Source organism: Thalassophryne amazonica, chromosome 1 (assembly GCF_902500255.1).
Source record: "Thalassophryne amazonica chromosome 1, fThaAma1.1, whole genome shotgun sequence".
Classification (NCBI taxonomy): domain Eukaryota; kingdom Metazoa; phylum Chordata; class Actinopteri; order Batrachoidiformes; family Batrachoididae; genus Thalassophryne; species Thalassophryne amazonica.
In genome coordinates, this window is record NC_047103.1 from 27999482 (window position 1) to 28020101 (window position 20620).

Here is a 20620-nt window from a genome sequence, read left to right on the forward strand (position 1 = left end):
CCAACAGGGACTTAGAAGAGAGAGACCTAATGTTTAATAGACCACATTTAACTGTTTTAGTCTGTGGTGCAGTTGAAGGTGCCATATTATTTTTTCTTTTTGAATTTTTTTGCTTAAATAGATTTTTGCTGGTTATTGGTGGTCTGGGAGCAGACACCGTCTCTACGGGGATGGGGTAATGAGGGGATGGCAGGGGGAGAGAAGCTGCAGAGAGGTGTGTAAGACTACAACTCTGCTTCCTGGTCCCAACCCTGGATAGTCACGGTTTGGAGGATTTAAGAAAATTGGCCAGATTTCTAGAAATGAGAGCTGCTCCATCCAAAGTGGGATGGATGCCGTCTCTCCTAACAAGACCAGGTTTTCCCCAGAAGCTTTGCCAATTATCTATGAAGCCCACCTCATTTTTTGGACACCACTCAGACAGCCAGCAATTCAAGGAGAACATGCGGCTAAACATGTCACTCCCGGTCCGATTGGGGAGGGGCCCAGAGAAAACTACAGAGTCCGACATTGTTTTTACAAAGTTACACACCGATTCAATGTTAATTTTAGTGACCTCCGATTGGCGTAACCGGGTGTCATTACTGCCGACGTGAATAAAAAAGAAAAAGAAAAAAAAAAAAAGAAAGAAAGAAAAAAAAATGCTCTAAGAACATTGGAATCTAAAAAACCCATCAACTATTAAATACAGTGCATGTGTCAGGTGTCTTTCAACTATTGTTAAGGACGGTTGTTTTCACATAAAATCTTGCTTTGACATTACTGATATAAAAATATGTGCACACAACCCTAAACTGCAATCAGCTCATACAGGTACATGTGTGTCAAGAGTCGACCACATATTGTTACTGAGGGACTATATAGACGTTGACTGAATAATTATGCATGTGTACACATCAAACAACCCAGAATTATGAATCTATTTCACCAGAGAGTACTTATAGTAAATGCATCAAGGGGCTGTCATGCATTGTTAAAGCGTTTCAGATTCACAAGGAAACTTGTGTTGTCTTCATTAATATGCAAATGTACACACAAAAGAAGCCGAAAATACAATGAGCTCTTCTACTCCCCAGGAGACACATGCTGTATGGTGTAAGTACCAAGGGTCCACCATGTATTGTTTGAGTCAATGTTTCCATGATAAAATCTATTTGTCCTAATAAATAAGCAAATGTAGTCACCAAACAGCTTCAGACAAAAAATAAATAAAAATCAACACATATATTCACCGAAGGGTACTTGCGGTGTAAGTATCAAGTGTCTACTATGCATTGTTTGAGTTTCTATGTCCATTAGAAAATCACCTTGTCTTAATAATTATACATATATGGGCACCAAATAGCTCAGAACAAATAAATAAATGATGAAATAGTGCTTATGGTGTAAGTACCAACTCTCTACCATGTACTGTTTGAGTTGCTATGTCCACAAAAAAATCACCTTGTCCTCACAAATATGCAAACAGCTCCACAAAAAAAAAAAACAACAAAAAAAGATCAATACATCTGCTTCTCAAAGTGCAATTACAGTATGGTGTAAGTATCAAGTGTCTACCATGTATTGTTTGAGTTACTATGTCCACAAGAAAATCATGTTGTCCTCATAAATATGCAAATGTTGGCACCAAACAGCTCCATGAAAAAAGAACAACACATCTACTCACTCAAGAGGACTTATGGTGTAAGTATCAAGCGTCTTCCATGTATTGTTGGAGTTACTTTGTCCATGAGAAAAATCACCTCATTCTCATAATTATGTAAATGATTGCACCAAACTGCTTTGCAAACCAAAGCGTACTTACGGTGTAAGTATCAAGTGTATAAGAAGATTACTTTGTCTTCATAAATATGCAAATGTGGGCACCAAACAGCGCCAAGAAAAAAAAAAAAAAGTTCAGCACATCTACTCACAGAAGAGTACTTATGTTGTAAGTATCAAGTAAGATCTAACATTACGGTATAGGTATCAAGTGTCTAACAAGTACTTTGAACAAGTTATGCCAACAAGACAATCAATATATGCTCATGAACAAGTAATAACACACATCACGCAATCCTAAAAACTAATGAGCTCATTTACTCGTACAGCTCATATACCTGTGGTATAAGTATCAAGTGCCTGTCATCTGTTGTAACTGTGTTGTTGTGTTAACAACAATATAGTCACACACAAAAAGACAGATATAAGCAGGGTGATGTAATGATTTACATGCTATGTGTCTGCAAAGCATGAAAGAAATGCACAGTAAATCATCTGCACTTCGCTCAGCGACATCTTACCTTTCCAACGTACTGAGCATCTGGTCCCATGTGTTCTTCTAAAACAAAGAATTGGTTCCAGATCCAGCCTCGCTTCGGCCTGTGGTGCACCTCTGTCTCCCCGTTGGCCAGTTTGGTCTGGTTCTTGGAGGGCACTTTGGCAGGGACGTGGTGACTCGCCCCACTGCACCTCTGGATGAAGCACAAGCAGACCAGAAAGGGACAGAGACACGAGGTGGTAGATATCCTCATGGTGGTGTGCAAGTAAACTTATCCCTGTGGTTCAAGGTGGCGAGATCCTCTGACCACCACCGCCGCCGCCGCAGTCGGCACCACTGGCCGCCGCAGGCTCCTGTGGTGGTTTGTGGTGAGCAAAGGTATTAAATCCAAGGTAAGGAAACAGCTGTAGATCCTTGAAGGTTCATGGCTGAAGGTAGAAGAACAAAAAAAAAAAAAAAAAACCCAGCAGAATATATTTACATTATGGAATTTCCCAGGGCGCAGAAATGGTGACGTTCTGAGCAGTTCTACCACGAGGAGAGGTTAATCCCTGAAGCCATTCTGGATTTCCTTTGAGAGAGAAAGAGAGAGAGAGAGAAACAGATTAATTTGATGGATATTAGAAGCTAAATGTCCACTAATTCCCTCCAATCAAAATGCAACTCATAAATCCTTGAGGATAGGAAACAGTTTGGTCGTGACAAAGTGGAAACAGGAAATTTCCGCTCAGCATTCACATCAGGTTTTGTTCTTTTTTAAATGCAAATGATGTAAAACAAGTTGAGCCTGGAGGAGCTGCAGGACTTAAAAAAAAAAAATCAAGTGTGTGCCTGTGAGGCGGGAGCGGGTGGAGCGTCGGGTGACTTGTTTAGCCGCGGTGAGGTCAAGCGCGTGGATCGCGGCAGTGCCGGATGAACTGAATTTCTGAACAATATCAGAAAAAGGGCCTTCATTTGGGTATTGTAACACAAACAGGGGGGTTCCGGGAGGCTTAGCGCGCGCCTCAACCATGATGAATAATAAGTGTGGCAAGAAGAAATGCATTTGCGATGATAAGGACGGTCGAGCCACTCAAGTCATCGGAGAAAGTCATTTTTTAAAGCTGTGGAATGGAAAAGGCAGAGAAAGAACTGTTCTGGTAGTTTATTTATTTTATCCCCCTGGGACCGAGATTATACATTGAGGATGACATGAGAGTGGTCGACGCAGCAGAAAACGATGAAATTTTGTGTTAGTGAACACACCGCGCGTTTATAGTTTGTCATCGACAAGAATCTTGTCTAGATTTTTGTTCTTCATCTTATTGAGTGTTGGTTGCAAAAGGAAATAGTAAATGGACTGCATTTATATAGCTCTTTTCCATCTGAATCAGAAGTTTAAAGTGCTTTACAATGATGCCTCCCATTCACCCCGATGTCAGGGTGCCGGCTTGCAAGGTGCTCACTACATGCCAGGAGCAACTTTGAGATTAAGGGCCTTGCCCAACTGCCCTTTGTGATTTTCTGGCCAAGCTGGGGTTTGATTCGGGGATCCTCTGGTCTCAAGCCCAACGCTTAACCACCAGACCATCACCTCTCTGGGAGGTGTTGAAGTTGACTTTTAATAGGGCTCCAATAAATGGTTATTTGACATTCAAATGATCAACAAATCGTATGATGAATATTTAAAAGTGTTGTATCTACTTTACTTTCCCTCATGAAAAGTTTTCTTTGGCACCACTATAACTTTGTTCCATAGTATTCAAATAATGCATTCATAATTATATACAAGGTATTATTACTTGTGAGCGTGAAGACATTAATGGCTACTGCAATCTCACATTTGATACCAATGACCTTGACCTTCACCCAAATGAATGATCTGTGTCTGACCTCATCAGGGCAATTCTGGAATCTCCTCGAAGTGTGTGTTACATTTAGTCCATATCAGGTTGAAGTTCAAATTCCTTGACCTTTGCTAAAATGAATACAGGTGAACTGTCATTGAAGGCAAGTTTGGCAGAAATCAGCAAAAAGACCTGGGAGGAGCCAGCTAACAGACAGATATGAACTTGACCCCAGTGATTGACCTTTCGCGAATTTGACATTGATGGACAACACCATAATCCACCTCCATATGTGTGAAGTTCAGTGCAAATCAGAGTTAAATAGTAAAATTTTGACTCCATTGATTGACCTGTGATAATACAGTATAACCTCATTTGCTCAACTGTAAAACTAACCTCTGTATGTGTGCCAGGTTTGGTGGAAATCAGAGTCAACATCTTAATTTTCAACAATGACCATAAATAATGACCTTGACCTTTGCCCAAATAAACCCTTTGAGGGTCAATCTGGGTTAAGAGTCAGCACATATCATGTTTAGAGGAAATTGGTCAAGGGACCTTGGAAGAGAAATGGAACAAACAGACAGAGACACCAACATTTTGATCTTTGACCCCAATGACCTTGACTTTTGCAAAAAAAAAAAAAAAAATGCATATGCATGCATACACACTCCATTTTCTGTGCTTCTTTTTTTGCGGCCAGCTTCAAGAGGGCAGTCAAGGAACTGAAATGTTTTCCTTCTTCCCTGTGGCTTAATTTTGGAAGCCTGATGCTTACTGCTTGTGTGCGATACTGGCATCCTTGATGGTGATTGCCGACGCTTGTGACTTCATGACTTCATGAAGTGCCACTACTGCAAACATTGCGGTAACGTGAAGGGAAAGACTCTGGCTTTAATGCACCACTTGCACACTGCGCGTACATTTTGCTCAAAACGCCCTTTAATGCGTGTACCATGGGGCCCTGACTGTTAGGAACCATCAGAACTATCAAGGTGAAAAAAAACCTGAAAGGCTTGAACAGAATTTGTGACAAATAATAAGTAAAACACTATTTGAGTTGCAGCAGATGAGAAGAGTCCAGCATTCAAAGCTCAACAGTAATGAGGTGGGCTTCATAGATAATTGGCAAAGCTTCTGGGGAAAACCTGGTCTTGTTAGGAGAGACGGCATCCATCCCACTTTGGATGGAGCAGCTCTCATTTCTAGAAATCTGGCCAATTTTCTTAAATCCTCCAAACCGTGACTATCCAGGGTTGGGACCAGGAAGCAGAGTTGTAGTCTTACACACCTCTCTGCAGCTTCTCTCCCCCTGCCATCCCCTCATTACCCCATCCCCGTAGAGACGGTGCCTGCTCCCAGACCACCAATAACCAGCAAAAATCTATTTAAGCATAAAAATTCAAAAAGAAAAAATAATATAGCACCTTCAACTGCACCACAGACTAAAACAGTTACATGTGGTCTATTAAACATTAGGTCTCTCTCTTCTAAGTCCCTGTTGGTAAATGATATAATAATTGATCAACGTATTGATTTATTCTGCCTTACAGAAACCTGGTTACAGCAGGATGAATATGTTAGTTTAAATGAGTCAACACCCCCGAGTCACACTAACTGTCAGAATGCTCGTAGCACGGGCCGGGGCGGAGGATTAGCAGCAATCTTCCGTTCCAGCTTATTAATTAATCAAAAACCCAGACAGAGCTTTAATTCATTTGAAAGCTTGACTCTTAGTCTTGTCCATCCAAATTGGAAGTCCCCAAAAACCAGTTTTATTTGTTATTATCTATCGTCCACCTGGTCGTTACTGTGTGTTTCTCTGTGAATTTTCAGACCTTTTGTCTGACTTAGTGCTTAGCTCAGATAAGATAATTATAGTGGGCGATTTTAACATCCACACAGATGCTGAGAATGACAGCCTCAACACTGCATTTAATCTATTATTAGACTCTATTGGCTTTGCTCAAAAAGTAAATGAGTCCACCCACCACTATTTGAAGAGTTTCAGTCAGGTTTTAGAATTCATCATAGTACAGAAACAGCATTAGTGAAGGTTACAAATGATCTTCTTATGGCTTCGGACAGTGGACTCATGTCTGTGCTTGTTCTGTTAGACCTCAGTGCTGCTTTTGATACTGTTGACCATAAAATTTTATTACAGAGATTAGAGCATGCCATAGGTATTAAAGGCACTGCACTGCGGTGGTTTGAATCATATTTGTCTAATAGATTACAATTTGTTCATGTAAATGGGGAATCTTCTTCACAGACTAAAGTTAATTATGGAGTTCCACAAGGTTCTGTGCTAGGACCAATTTTATTCACTTTATACATGCTTCCCTTAGGCAGTATTATTAGACGGTATTGCTTAAATTTTCATTGTTACGCAGATGATACCCAGCTTTATCTATCCATGAAGCCAGAGGACACACACCAATTAGCTAAACTGCAGGATTGTCTTACAGACATAAAGACATGGATGACCTCTAATTTCCTGCTTTTAAACTCAGATAAAACTGAAGTTATTGTACTTGGCCCCACAAATCTTAGAAACATGGTGTCTAACCAGATCCTTACTCTGGATGGCATTACCCTGACCTCTAGTAATACTGTGAGAAATCTTGGAGTCATTTTTGATCAGGATATGTCATTCAAAGCGCATATTAAACAAATATGTAGGACTGCTTTTTTGCATTTACGCAATATCTCTAAAATCAGAAAGGTCTTGTCTCAGAGTGATGCTGAAAAACTAATTCATGCATTTATTTCCTCTAGGCTGGACTATTGTAATTAATTATTATCAGGTTGTCCTAAAAGTTCCCTAAAAAGCCTTCAGTTAATTCAAAATGCTGCAGCTAGAGTACTGACGGGGACTAGAAGGAGAGAGCATATCTCACCCATATTGGCCTCTCTTCATTGGCTTCCTGTTAATTCTAGAATAGAATTTAAAATTCTTCTTCTTACTTATAAGGTTTTGAATAATCAGGTCCCATCTTATCTTAGGGACCTCGTAGTACCATATCACCCCAATAGAGCGCTTCGCTCTCAGACTGCAGGCTTACTTGTAGTTCCTAGGGTTTGTAAGAGTAGAATGGGAGGCAGAGCCTTCAGCTTTCAGGCTCCTCTCCTGTGGAACCAGCTCCCAATTCAGATCAGGGAGACAGACACCCTCTCTACTTTTAAGATTAGGCTTAAAACTTTCCTTTTGCTAAAGCTTATAGTTAGGGCTGGATCAGGTGACCCTGAACCATCCCTTAGTTATGCTGCTATAGACGTAGACTGCTGGGGGGTTCCCATGATGCATTGTTTCTTTCTCTTTTTGCTCTGTATGCACCACTCTGCATTTAATCATTAGTGATCGATCTCTGCTCCCCTCCACAGCATGTCTTTTTCCTGGTTCTCTCCCTCAGCCCCAACCAGTCCCAGCAGAAGACTGCCCCTCCCTGAGCCTGGTTCTGCTGGAGGTTTCTTCCTGTTAAAAGGGAGTTTTTCCTTCCCACTGTAGCCAAGTGCTTGCTCACAGGGCGTCGTTTTGACTGTTGGGGTTTTACATAATTATTGTATGGCCTTGCCTTACAATATAAAGCGCCTTGGGGCAACTGTTTGTTGTGATTTGGCGCTATATAAAAAAAATTGATTGATTGAACAGTAGAATTTCATCTTGGCGAGGATTACTGAGCGGACAAATACATGTATTTGATATTTAATAGGATATAGGAGCTGACAGACTTCAAAGGCTGCAGCTTTCTATCTCCTACAATACATGTGACAACATTAGAGCGAAATGCTGCTACGAGACGTTAATGCAACATACGACTGCCGCATGCTTTAAAGGATATTCACTGCATTCTTTTTTATAAATATAAATATTTTACATATATATGGATTAAGATGTTCTTATCCTTGACTAATCCCCGTGTTTGCAATATCTCTACATGCAAATTACACAACTATGGTTGTTGGTGTTGTTCGCTAAGTGGAGTTGTTCTAACGGTAACACGTACTGTAGCAGCCCAGCTAATGAAACGGGGAGGCGATGTCTTTTCCACATCATCTTAGATTAAAGCGGCTGAGGATAAAAACAAAAACTGAGCCCAACACCTGTTTTCTCGAATAAGACCCTCATCTCTGCAGGTAGCTTTTTCCCTCCCACACTTTTCCAACCGTGAATAAAGTCTTAGTAGGGGGGAGAATCCCTCCCCCCCCACCCCACCCCAAAAAAACTCAAGATATTGCAATATTTATTTTAACGATATAAAAATAGATTTTGAAAGTCCAGCATCAATATAATTCAAATTTCCTTGCTTATATAAATGAGGTGGAAATAATGTAGTACCATTTTCATTCAGCAGAGGGCAGAATGTAGAGCTAATCTAACTGTTAGACGGGGAAAATAATGACCCAGGACACTGACAAAGTTCAATAATTTGATTGCTCTGGATTAGGATGTGGAGCTTGTTTGTTAAAAGATCTTTGATCTTTTAACTTCATTCCTTTGATAGATTCAGCATTTGATCTTTGATCCTGACTCTGATTCCTTTGATCCTAATTCTGAATCCTACCTGGTGTGGACTCTGCATTTCATTCTTGATCTTTGAACTATGACCTTTAATCCTCACTCCTTTAATCCAAATGAAGGGAGTGGATCATTATTTATTCCTTGACCTTCGATCCTGATTCCTCAGTCAAAGTAAAGGTAGACAGCAAGTCAAATGGTGGAAATATTATACTAAGCTCAGCAATCATCAGTCCATCACCACATCTCTAAAACAACCATCTATTTACCACAGACAGGTGAAACGTCGGCGTCCCCTTGGTCATCTCCACCCACTGGTGTCCGCCACACTCCAGCACCTATGTGCTGGATCGTGCACAGAGAAATGTGTCACATGGCCACAATATCAAAGCTTAAGCTCCCTCACAACGCAAGTGATATTCCTCATCTTAGTCTCCCTCAGGAACCACTCGTGTGATACAAGGTCATTACAGAAGTACCAAAGATATCCTGAGTCATTATTTACTGTCACAATACAAGCAGTGTCCCTCATATGAGTTTACCTAAATGACGGGTCATTCGACCAAATGTCAATGGCTGTTTTACTCCTGCTAATGATAATGTTTTTTATCAACTAAAAAGTTGCTCTGACATGTCCTAGATTTACTACTGCAATGCTGCACGAAGGTGACTTGATGAGTCACATAAAAATCTGTCTAAATCACATAAAAATCTGTTTAATTCATTTTTAAACAAATAAAAATATTAAGGACCAGCTTTGTTTTTTTCTTAAATGCATAAAAGGGCTGTTAAACTGTCAAGCACAATACTTGTATATCTGTATCCTGTATTTCAATTTCACTTTTCCTCAGTAATGGCACACACATAATATTAAATAACTATGATCGAGATTGGTGAGTAAGAAAAAAACAAAATGTCATCGGCATATCTGTAGAGCTGACATATTTCTTAGATGGGCCATTCATACAGTTAACTGTGCATTAAGTCATTTTATCTAAAATATTTATATGAAAATGCTCAGAAAGGACAAACACAGCAGTTAGTACAAGTAGTCACTGCTAGCAGGGGCAGCCATTGCTAGCAGAGAGACACGTTTATTCTTAAATAGCTTTAAATGATGAGTTACACTAACAAAATCACTCCACACAATTGTCTTGAATGTGGAAATTAGCTTTCAAGACCAAAACAGTTATTTGTACCAGGCTGTAAACATTTATTTCTGCTGTAAAGTTGGACATTTTAACATGCATCTACAGGAAGTGACTTGATTTTGGAACCAGAATCAAGTGGCCATTCAAGGAACTGCAAGAGCTGGCACTTCCGTGTTTGCCTTCCTTTTTTCCGCACTGGAGGTTACCCCCTGGCTTGTCCTTGTCTCAAACCCAACCCTGCAACCAAGCTTGATGAAAATCATCTCCTGAGTTCTTGAGTAATTCTTGATCAAGATTTCATTAAAAAGAAGGGCCTTGGCAGAGGCATGTGCTCTGATGAGCTCCCATCTACTGAACACCACAAATGGTTTGAACATTTCACAAAATAGCTGTCATTCAAATTTTGCACTTGATTAACTGATAAATTAATTGGGTCATTGGTGTGTCAGTGACACACCGTCCTCGTATGTGAATGAGTCGGAGTCATTGTCAGAATGAGGACGTCTTTTCCGGTGGCTTCACTTTTGCCTCACGGGGCCTCGCTTCAATCAGTCTCTTAATTGTCTGATTATCATGCTGATTCTGAGCAAAATACATTTCAGGGAGCTATAAAATCAACAGCATCTGGCTCTGTCAATAGAAATAATTTCTTTTCTTTTATGATGATGATATTGTTTTGAGCAGCCGGCTGCCCAAGGCGACTTTAGTAATGTGCAGCGTTGAACAACATGTCTTTATACACACTGGCAGAGGCAGTCATTTTGGCAGACGACATGCAAACATGTTTACACGTGCATAAAATTGTGTTTCAAAGTGTTTGGGCATGTTTTTGTTGGAATATTATAGTGAGGTTCATGATTACATGTTGTCTGTTAAAGGAGTCTTATTATACATCTTTTCATGGAGTAAGCGGGTATAGAAAATGGATGGATGAATGGAATATAATTCACCAAGGGTCCTAAAAACAGATACTAAAGTTTGTATCTAAAAATACCCAACAGAAACAGACACATTATATAATCCTCATAAATATACACTTAAAAAAAATAACTGAACTAATTATTACTAAAACAATTAAATTTCATAAGCGCAATCACAGATTTCTGATGTCCGCCAATCTGAATCCAGATCACAATCAAATTCAGTGGAGTCTTCCATGGCCTAATATTTATCTGTGGAACAAATTTGGTGAGAATCCGTGAAGTAGTTTTGACGCAATCCTTGAAAGCCAATATAAAGGGAAATCTTGATCCAGAATCCGGATCTGGATCACCTCCAAAATTCAGTGGAGTCTTCCATGCCCTAATATTTGGTGAGAATCTGTGAAGTAGTTTTTTTTTTTTTTTTTTAACATAATCCTTCAAAATCTATATAAAGTGAAATTTTGATCCAAAATCCAGATCTGGATCCAGATCACTCCCAAAAGTTAATGGAGTCTTAAATTGGCTAATATTTATCTGTGGTAAAAATTTTGGCAAAATATGTGCAGCAGTTTTGATGTAATCCTGCTAACAGACAGACAGACAAATAAATAAATGCCAATGATTTTAGTACGTCTTTGGCGGGCCTAAAAATTAAACAAGAAACAATGTGCGTTAAAGACAAACCGCCCCCTCAGCCTTGGGAGTGAAGGTGTGTTTTTCAATCATTCGTATTTAGCATTGCGAGAATGATATCAATCAATCAATCAATTTTTTTTTTTATATATATAGCGCCAAATCACAACCTCCTCCTTGCACTTCCACCTCCAGCCTACAGGAGTTGTGTCAAAATCAAGATGCAATACCCCCTTTTGATCAGGTGGTGGCAGTAATGCAACAAAAGCTGTCTTGCAAACTCACCATAGATTCAACAAGAAGACATTTTGGTCAGTCAAGGAGAGGAGACGTTATTTACAACAGATTATTTTTCGGTCAATCCAATTTACATAGCACATTCAGAAGAACAGATTAGCAAGAACTCCACTGTGGAATATGTTGGACTAAAACAAATCACGTGAACTTTAGCTTTGTTAAGCAGTCAGGCATGAAGTAACAACTCATAGTGACAACGTCGTGTTTCCCCATCCTTTATAATGTATCATTAAACGGTAACATCAAGGAACCACAAGCTGGCCACACCCCAAGAACGCAGATCAAGCGATAAATACCAACTGATTGTTGCTATTTGTCTCTGCTGCTTGTGGCTAATGTAGGATAATAGGATCTAATCTTCACTTCAAATTCCATAGCAATAGATGGTGGTAATGCACTGAACAAGTTGGTTTTCAACTGCTGTAAAATGTCACGGTAGCTTAGTGGTTAGCATTGAGGCCTCATATCAAGGTCATGGGATCGCTTCCCACGCTTTCTGTGTGGAGTTTGCATGTTCTCCCTGTATCTCTGTGGGTTTCCTCCCACAATCAAAAACATGCTTAGTTAGGGTCTGCTCCTTTCTCTGTCCACGACCAAGACAACATCTCTACATCTGGAGTTGGTCCCCATGTGATGGACTGTGGCTGACCACTGCCCCTAGTGGATAGATTGTGTCTACCTGCAATTAGGATGGGATAAATGTGCAAACATACCACTATCCCATCTTTTTTTAAATGTTTTGCAGAAATTCATTTCAAAATGAGCAAATATTTGCACAAAAACAATATAGTTTATCAGTTTGAACATTAAAATAGGATTTGCAAATCATTGTGTTCTGTTTTTATTTACATTTTACACAACATCCTAACTTCACTGGAATTGGGGTTGTACAGTACATTCTAGAAATCTTGGAACTTGAAATTTACCTAACTCTTATTTTAAAAAGTACCTTTGAACACGACATCAAAGCTCCAATTTAGAAATGTCATTTAGCCCAAGTTCTCAGGGAGGTTCTGCTGTATGCTACTAACTGTGGTTAACAACTGCAGTTGTTCAGTGCAAGGGCCCTTTCACACATAGTGCAAATTTGGTCAATTTGCGCATAAAGTGTGCATGAAGCAGGAATCGTGTGCAAAACATGTAAAAATCGTAGCTGCTTTGTACACCCGTTGCCACAACTATTTGTGCACACCAGCGGCTGAAAGAGTGTGTGCTGTGTGAGCCCACTGAACCCTCTCGCGGCAGGTGTCTGCCAAATTCCAGCTGACACACACGAACATCTAACACTGCTTGTTTGGCACTTAGAAAATGTGTGGCCATTTGTACTATTAACACGACAATAGTCAGCAATCATTGTCGAGCTGGATGTGAAAATTGTCTGTGCTATGTGCCGTGCCAGAGTGTCGGCTCTCCCCACATGTTTGCGTGTGTTCAGCGTGCTCCCCCCGTTCCCGCCCGCTCCCCCACTCTCCCCTAACACGTGTACGTGTGGTTTGTGTCCCCCCCCACCACCAAGGCAGATGAGGTATCTCTTATCTGATAACAAAGTGACATCTTGGTCTGTGCGCTGACAGGACAGGAGGTGTGGCTGGCTGCCCACAGCTGTTGGGACATCTCCGGTCCTGGACATCATAGCTGCAGCACATGTCCTGTGTTTTGATGGACCTGCATGCGTGTGCTTGTGTGGAAATACATAACCTACATAATACATAACATTACATAAATACATAACATTTTACATAATTATTGTATGGCCTTGCCTTACAAAATAAAGCGCCTTGGGGCAACTGTTTGTTGTGATTTGGCGCTATGTAAAAAAAAAAAAAAAATTGATTGATTGATAACATCCCTGGTTCTCAAGACCAGGCACCTAAGTGGCTCTACTCTTCTCTCTTCTTTTAGATATTTAGATATACTTTAGTATACGCTAGTAAAGTTCTACCTTAGATTTGTAATGTATAACAGAAGATATACCTTACTGAATTTTCATGAAAACGGACCGTCAGTCAGTTTGGACACGTAGCCGTGAGGGCTGTGAGCAGCAGGACCAGGACAACCTGTCGTACCAAACAATGTTTGGTCAGTTATCACAGCGCTTTTTAAAAATATTTTTAGAAAATACATTCATCTGCTTGTTGATTTTAGCCATTTCACGCTCCTGTTACAAGACAGTGATTCGAACGCAGTGGTAAAGTTTCCGTCTAGTAATCAGAGCATATGGGTTCAAGTCCCGTGATTGGCTTTTTTTTTTATATATATAACCAGGGTTATTTAACTACGGGGGTTCTGTATTGTGTCCCCTTTTATGTATTATTTATATCAACCAGATGTGGTGCACTTCGTCCCATGGAATACAGTGTGAGCAGCTGTAGCAGTTCGCACTGTGTTCCTGCTTGAAAGACGCTGTCGTGTGCACAAGCAGTCGCACCGGCGTCATGCACGCCTGCCCGTCGGTGCAATGTTTCGTGGTGCGCTCATGTGTGAAGGTGACCTAAATGGCAGCTTCCTAATGAAAATGAATTTACTACAGCACACCAGTCCCCCCCTCCCCCGCCGAAAAACCTTCACCACATCACGTCCTTTGCTCCCACTTTTTCCCCCACCACCCTCACCGTATCTCCCCCAGCTCATACAACGGCACTTTTCATACATTCTTCCTGTTGGACTGTCCAAATTGTAGGCAAGACACCACAGGAAGACAGAAATATAATGTCACTGTCATCTCTTTCATTCCCAGAACAGGGGAAATTCAATTGCAAGGGAATCACGTGGTCATGTAAACAGCCTAAACTGAATAAGACCATAGCGGGAGCATGGCCAGATATTACACGTAGCCATAGCTACTGATGATCCTGTCGTTGGTGAGGCACTGCAAAAAGCAAAACAAGGAGAAAGAGAAATCAACAGAGGTGTACCTCAATTCACTACGACACAAAGCGACAACAGGCTCCTGACATCCGACGCTAAAAGCTAATGTTTTGGTCCCCCGCTGGGAGCTCATCCGCTGCATTCGATTTCACAGCATCAGCTTTGTGCCAATGTCAAACACCAGATAGTAGAAAACCAGGGCGGGTCAACACACATATCATCGTTCCATCAAGAGAACAAAGGGCCACAGCCGGAGAGAGGGACGACCACAGAAAAGAGACTTTACTTTCCTCACTGTGACTAAACAGAACAGATTCAAATGTTTTTGGACCTGTTTGTTTGTTTGTTTGTAGTCTGCATTGCATCAGCCAGCTTTCTGCTAAAAAGGTTTGAAGGCAGGACGGCACGATGCAAACGAAAGCGGGAGAACATTAGTGATACAGCATAATGAATTCATAGGAAATACACAATGAAATGTTCCTGAGGCCTGAACATGAAGTTATTTTCGTTTTGCTCTTGTTTGTGCTGAAACTGAAAGTACTCACTGTGTACCTGATTTAATAGATGTTTGTTTTATTATGTATTCTGCATCAATGGGTCCAATGTGTGTTGTAGCAACATCTCAAGAGCTACAAGTTCTTCTATTAGCTTTACAGATAAACAGTTTTACTTGCCTATGAACAGGAATTCCGAATCAATTATTCATTTTATTCAATGGTTCTCAAACTGGAAAATATCTGTTGTGTCGCCATCTATAGTGTGAAAAATAAAAAAACAATTGTGTCATGTTTTTTTAATGGCAGCAATATTTTAATCCATGATTTTATTTAAGATCCTGTGTGTGTAGCTCTTGCGAAAAAGCTCTGGGCATGCTGATTACAATAATCTGATCCTGACCGATGTATTGATTGGCTAATAGCATCAGCTGATATGAGCCTTTTTACAGACATATTGGTATTGTCATTATTTTTGCTGGTATGAAAACTTTGATTTTACGAATTAAACTTTGGCTGTTGGAAATGGTGTTATTCTGTAGTTTGTCCTACAGCGGTGAGCCAATGGCATTGTTTAAAATGCTGTCAAGCATGGCTGGGACCTCATCACCCCTTGGTCACAGTAGCTCAAACAGGCAGAGGCAAAGCACTCAGCTGCTGTTCATTTTCATTCAGAGTTGGCATTTTACAGTGACAACAGATAATTGGTTGTTATGCCTCCAGCTAGGCAGGGCCAAAGTAGATGAGGTGTCCATTTTATGCAAAAAGTGAGGCTGCGGTGACTGCCAATCCGAGTGAAGGCATTGTGATGCATGTTGGTTATATTTAGAGTTATTTATAACAAAGTTCATGTTTAAACTGTAAAACATCAACCCTCAATTACATTTGTTTGCTATAAGGGTTTGATAAAGAATTGTATACTTTCTTCTTTTCACCCTAATTGTTTGGTGGAGGAAGTGGCACAATTGACACTGTAAAACACCTCGCTAAGCCCAACATAAGCAAAAAAAAAAAAAAAATCCTTTAGTAACAGATGTTCTAATGTGGATGTGGAAAAGCTGTTTGGATCCTGTTCAGTGGGAAAGAAGAAACCACGGAGGAGTCCACTACATGGTTTAGCCAAGGTCCAAAGTTGAGGTAACACATGCAGGTGGGCTGCAGGTACACTCTGCCTCTCAGCAAGGACGGTCTTGAGGGAGCATGGAAAGTTCTGCACTGCAGTGGCAGTGCTGGAAAAGGTCTCCAAACCTGGAACCTGGCTGATGATCCAGGACAGATCAACCTACTTATCATCTGTTTGCTCTAAATCAGGGGTATTCAACTGATGCCAGAAAGGGCCGAGAGGGTGCAGGTTTTCTTTGCAACCACCCACTCCACCAGGTGAGTTCACTGATTAACTGATTCCATCTGCTCAAAGTGATGTTACTCAGTGAAATCACCTGGTGGAGTGGGTGGTTGTGAAGACAACGTGCACCCTCTTGGCCCTTTGTGGAATCAGTTGAATACCCCTGCTCTAAAGGGTTGGCAAAATGAGGAAGTGGCAGTTGATGTATGACGACTGAATTGCCAATGACGGGCTCATTCCCGCTGCAAAGAGAAGAACGAGCCACCTCATAGTCAAAGTCAACTGACTTGTAATGAACTGGTGGGAAAAAAGCACCACCTAGTGGGCAGGAGGTCATGATAAGTGGCCAACTGTATTACCAGTTGGTTTAAAAAGTTGAGTGAGATAAATATCCTTGTTTACCTCTTGCAGAGATCTTCTCCTACATCTATAATGACATTACCGATAAGAAGCAGTTTACTGTGAGTGTTTTTAGCTTGCTCCATGCAGTTATGTAGCTGTTTAGCCTGTGATGCAGTTTTGAAATCAAAACTGCACCAACTGGCATTACCATTACATTATACACTTTTGTATGCAATAATATTTCATTTATTTTTTTACAAGCACCAAGAAGGGTAATGGTCAGCATGTATACTCCTGGCAAAGCCCCCAAATCCTGTAATACTAAAGAAAGTGAAAACCACAAATATCCAGATTGTCCCCCAAATCTTATCATGTACTCAAAAAAAAAAAAACAACCAAACAAACAAAAAAGACTCACTGCATGTACTCAATTCAGTTATGTGCAGGATTTCCATCTAATAAATATATGTAGGCCCAACTAAAAAAAGCACATCCATGCAAGATAATTTAATTTAATTTAGCTGGGACTACATAAATTTATTGGATGGAAAAACAGTTCAATAACCCTCAAATCAAACCCGATAAAAATGCTACAAAAATTCTTCCATATTTTTGCTGAGACAATGAGCAAAAGCTAGCGGACAACAAAAGCATATTACATTTTATTTTTGCCAAGGCAAATATCTGCAGAATATAATAACATAATTCATATTTAAAACTCAAGACTGACAAAAGCTGTTTGGAAAAAAGAACAGAGATCCCGTTCACTGCAAGGACATCTGTGTTGTCAGCAGACACAGTTGATTCAGCCAAAATGGGTCTCGAAGTATAACATTTCCCTTCACCTGGGTTTGCTGTGACAAATTCATTTTGTAGCTCTGCCAGCACAGTTCTGTTACATCCTCCAGTTTCTACTGTCTGGCTGCTCACTCTGGCTTACTGTCAAGATTAACTAAAGACTTTCCAGTTTGTCTCACTTCAAATCTGATAAAACTGCAATTCTGCTACACAAAGAAGTTTGATTTTTTTAATGCAATTTTCAATCAGTACTAATGGTTCCTTTAATAATTTATTTATTTGATTTGTCATTTTGTCATTTACCATTTGTATTAGATAAAACTAAATCACATGCAGCATAAAGTTTGATCCTAGATGTACTAGGGATGCAGTGATCATGTTTTTTGTTTTTTTTTTGGGCCCTCCAATCCTGATCCCAGTAATTTAAGTATCTGCCAATACCAACCAAATCTGACACTTAGCCTTTCAATAATACTACACTTGCACATCACAAACTGCAAGTACATTAAAGTACATGTTTCATTAATGAACACATCTGCAATGCATTAAGATAAACTTAACTTCAGTCCAAGCTGCTCCTTGTGTATTTTTTGTTACATATTTTACATACTTATTTTTGCAGCCAATCTGCTCTGTGTCAGCCTGATCCCATCAGATCTCAGAAGCTAAGCAGAGCAGGATCTGGTTAGTACTTGGATGGGAGACCTCTTTGGAACACCAGTGGCTGTGTGTGTTTCTCCAGGTAAAACTGGAGTTGCGTCAGGAAGGGCATCCGGTGTAAAACTTGTGCCAATTATCCATGTGGATCTGGCTGTATCCGCTGTGGCGACCGTGAACAAAACTGGGAGCAGCCGAATGATCAACAAGAACAACATTTTATATACTTATTTATTTATTCATTCATCTGCAAAGTAAAGAAAGATTTTAATTTATTTAATTAGGGATTGTCTGTTTGATTTCATACAGCAACACTCAAGTAAAATATTGATATAATTATTGTGGCTGTTATAATTATTAGTAACATATAATAATAATAATAATAATAATAATAATAATAATAATAATAATAATAATAATAATAATAATAAGAGGAAACTACAATTTCTGACATCCACCAATCCAAAATTCAGTGGAGTCTTCCATGCCCTAATATCTATCTGTGGTGCAAATTTTGTGAGAATCTGTGAAGTAGTTTTGATGTAATCCTTCAAAGCTTTTCCATAAAAGCCAATATAAAGTGAAATCTTGATCCAGAATCCAGATCTGGATCACCTCCAAAATTGAATGACATCTTCTGTGGCCTAATATCTATCTGTGGTTAAAATTTGGTCAAAATCCGTGCAGTAGTTTTGACGTAATCTTTCTAAATGACAGTCAAATAAATAAATAAATCAAAGCTGATGATGTTACTATGTCCTTGGCAGATGTATAATAACAATAAAAAAAATTATTAATAATAATAATAATATACAAATAATGAATGTTTATGTTTATGTCAATGGTACAAATTAAATATTCGTACCATTGAAAGAATGTAACAACATTCATTATTTGTTTTATATAACGGCTAAAATAGATCTTTGTCATTTGATATTTTATTAATTTTTAAACAACAGAAAAGGGACTTACATTTTGGTGTTCCACTGCTGCTAAAGTCCACATTGTGACGTGTAGTCTGGTGATGCAGTGCACTGACTTCTGACTTCCATAAAAAAAAAAAAACAGAAACTTTGTGCAGTTCCTCAGTCCAAACAAAAATCACATCAGCTTTTCATGTGAACAGCTCTTCATGCATCCAGATGGCTTACAGTGGAGTGGATTGTGTGTGGTACAAGAATTAGCACTGCCAGTTAGCTAAATCAAATCATCGTCTTGTTTGTGTCTTTGTCCCGCATGTGCACGCGGTCACACAACCGGGCCGGTGCTTTAATAAATCTGACACCGGCCAATCAAATAAAAAAAGGCTTTGATTGCCGCTGATGCAAATTTCTGCAATAACATGAGCACTTCCTTAATATGTGATATTATAGTGCATTATTTTACTTCTTTATTTGACTATGCTTTTTTTTTCTTTTCAAAAGTGAAAACAAGACAGTTTTGTTATCATTGTAAAATGGCATTTGATTGATTGAAATGGGTTCCAAAAATAATCCTTTTTTCGCCTGGAGTCGATTGGGTGATTTGACCCAGTTCATTGTATGTGAAACGAAGCAGATTAGTCTGATCAGCTTCACAACAGGGGCAATCCTCTGAATGTGTGACACACCCCGGAGGTTCGACCAAATTGGAGTAGACAAATACTACGGAGAGAGGTGCCAGCAGTTCAGGAGGTTTAGCCAAGCAGGGCTGCAGTATTTCCACAGGCCAATTTAACAAAAAGGTGTCGGAAATTGTAAACGAGTGAGCTGTTGATCAAATGTTTGAACTTGTTTGAGTTTCAAATCCGGCTTTATGTTAGTTTGAGGTATTATTTGCTCATTTCTTTTCTTTTTTTTTTTGCTATTGTACATATATCAGATTTGGTCTTTTTTTTCCATAAATCTACATTTTCTTTTGTTTCTTCATCTTTTCCAACTTCGATGCACTGAAGGTTTTTACAGCTGGATTCCCTTCGTGACTCTAATCCTTCTCTATTTATGTGGGTTTGGAACCTGCACTAGCCTAATTTGCAATTTACAAGGAGCAATTTGGGGTTCAGTGTCTTGCTAAAGGAGACGTCAGTGCACAGGGCCTGGATTAGTACGAGTTTTAGTCATTGATCCACTGCAAGACCACATTGAGCATTTGGGGAAGGGAAGACAATGTTATCAAAATCATTCCAGTGATTTGACAAAATGCCCTCAACATGGTCACAGAAATAATTTTTTTTTTCTGATTTCTGGTCTTCAAATACACATCCATCCATCCATTTTCTTCCGCTTTATCCGGAGTCGGGTCGCGGGGGCAGCAGCTCAAGCAAAGCCGCCCAGACCTCCCAATCCACACACACCTCCTCCAGCTCCTCCGGGGGAACCCCAAGGCGTTCCCAAGCCAACCGAGAGATGTAGTCCCTCCACCGTGTCCTGGGTCTTCCCCGGGGCCTCCTCCCAGTGGGACGTGCCCGGAATACCTCTCCAGCGAGGCGTCCAGGGGGCATCCGGAAAAGATGCCCGAGCCACCTCAAC

The 20620-nt window shown here is 40.0% G+C and overlaps 1 protein-coding gene across 2 annotated transcripts in view; it reads right to left on the reverse strand.

Annotated features, from left to right (window-relative positions):
• Nucleotides 1-20620, reverse strand: part of LOC117507760 (cadherin-18) — a 480214-nt gene that overhangs the window by 381583 nt on the left and 78011 nt on the right. For both annotated transcript variants that reach the window (XM_034167572.1, XM_034167578.1), the window contains exon 2: nt 2283-2831. In XM_034167572.1, coding sequence (XP_034023463.1) covers nt 2283-2513 — 231 coding nt within the window. In that variant the 5' untranslated portion in view covers nt 2514-2831. The remainder of the gene's footprint in view (nt 1-2282; nt 2832-20620) is intronic.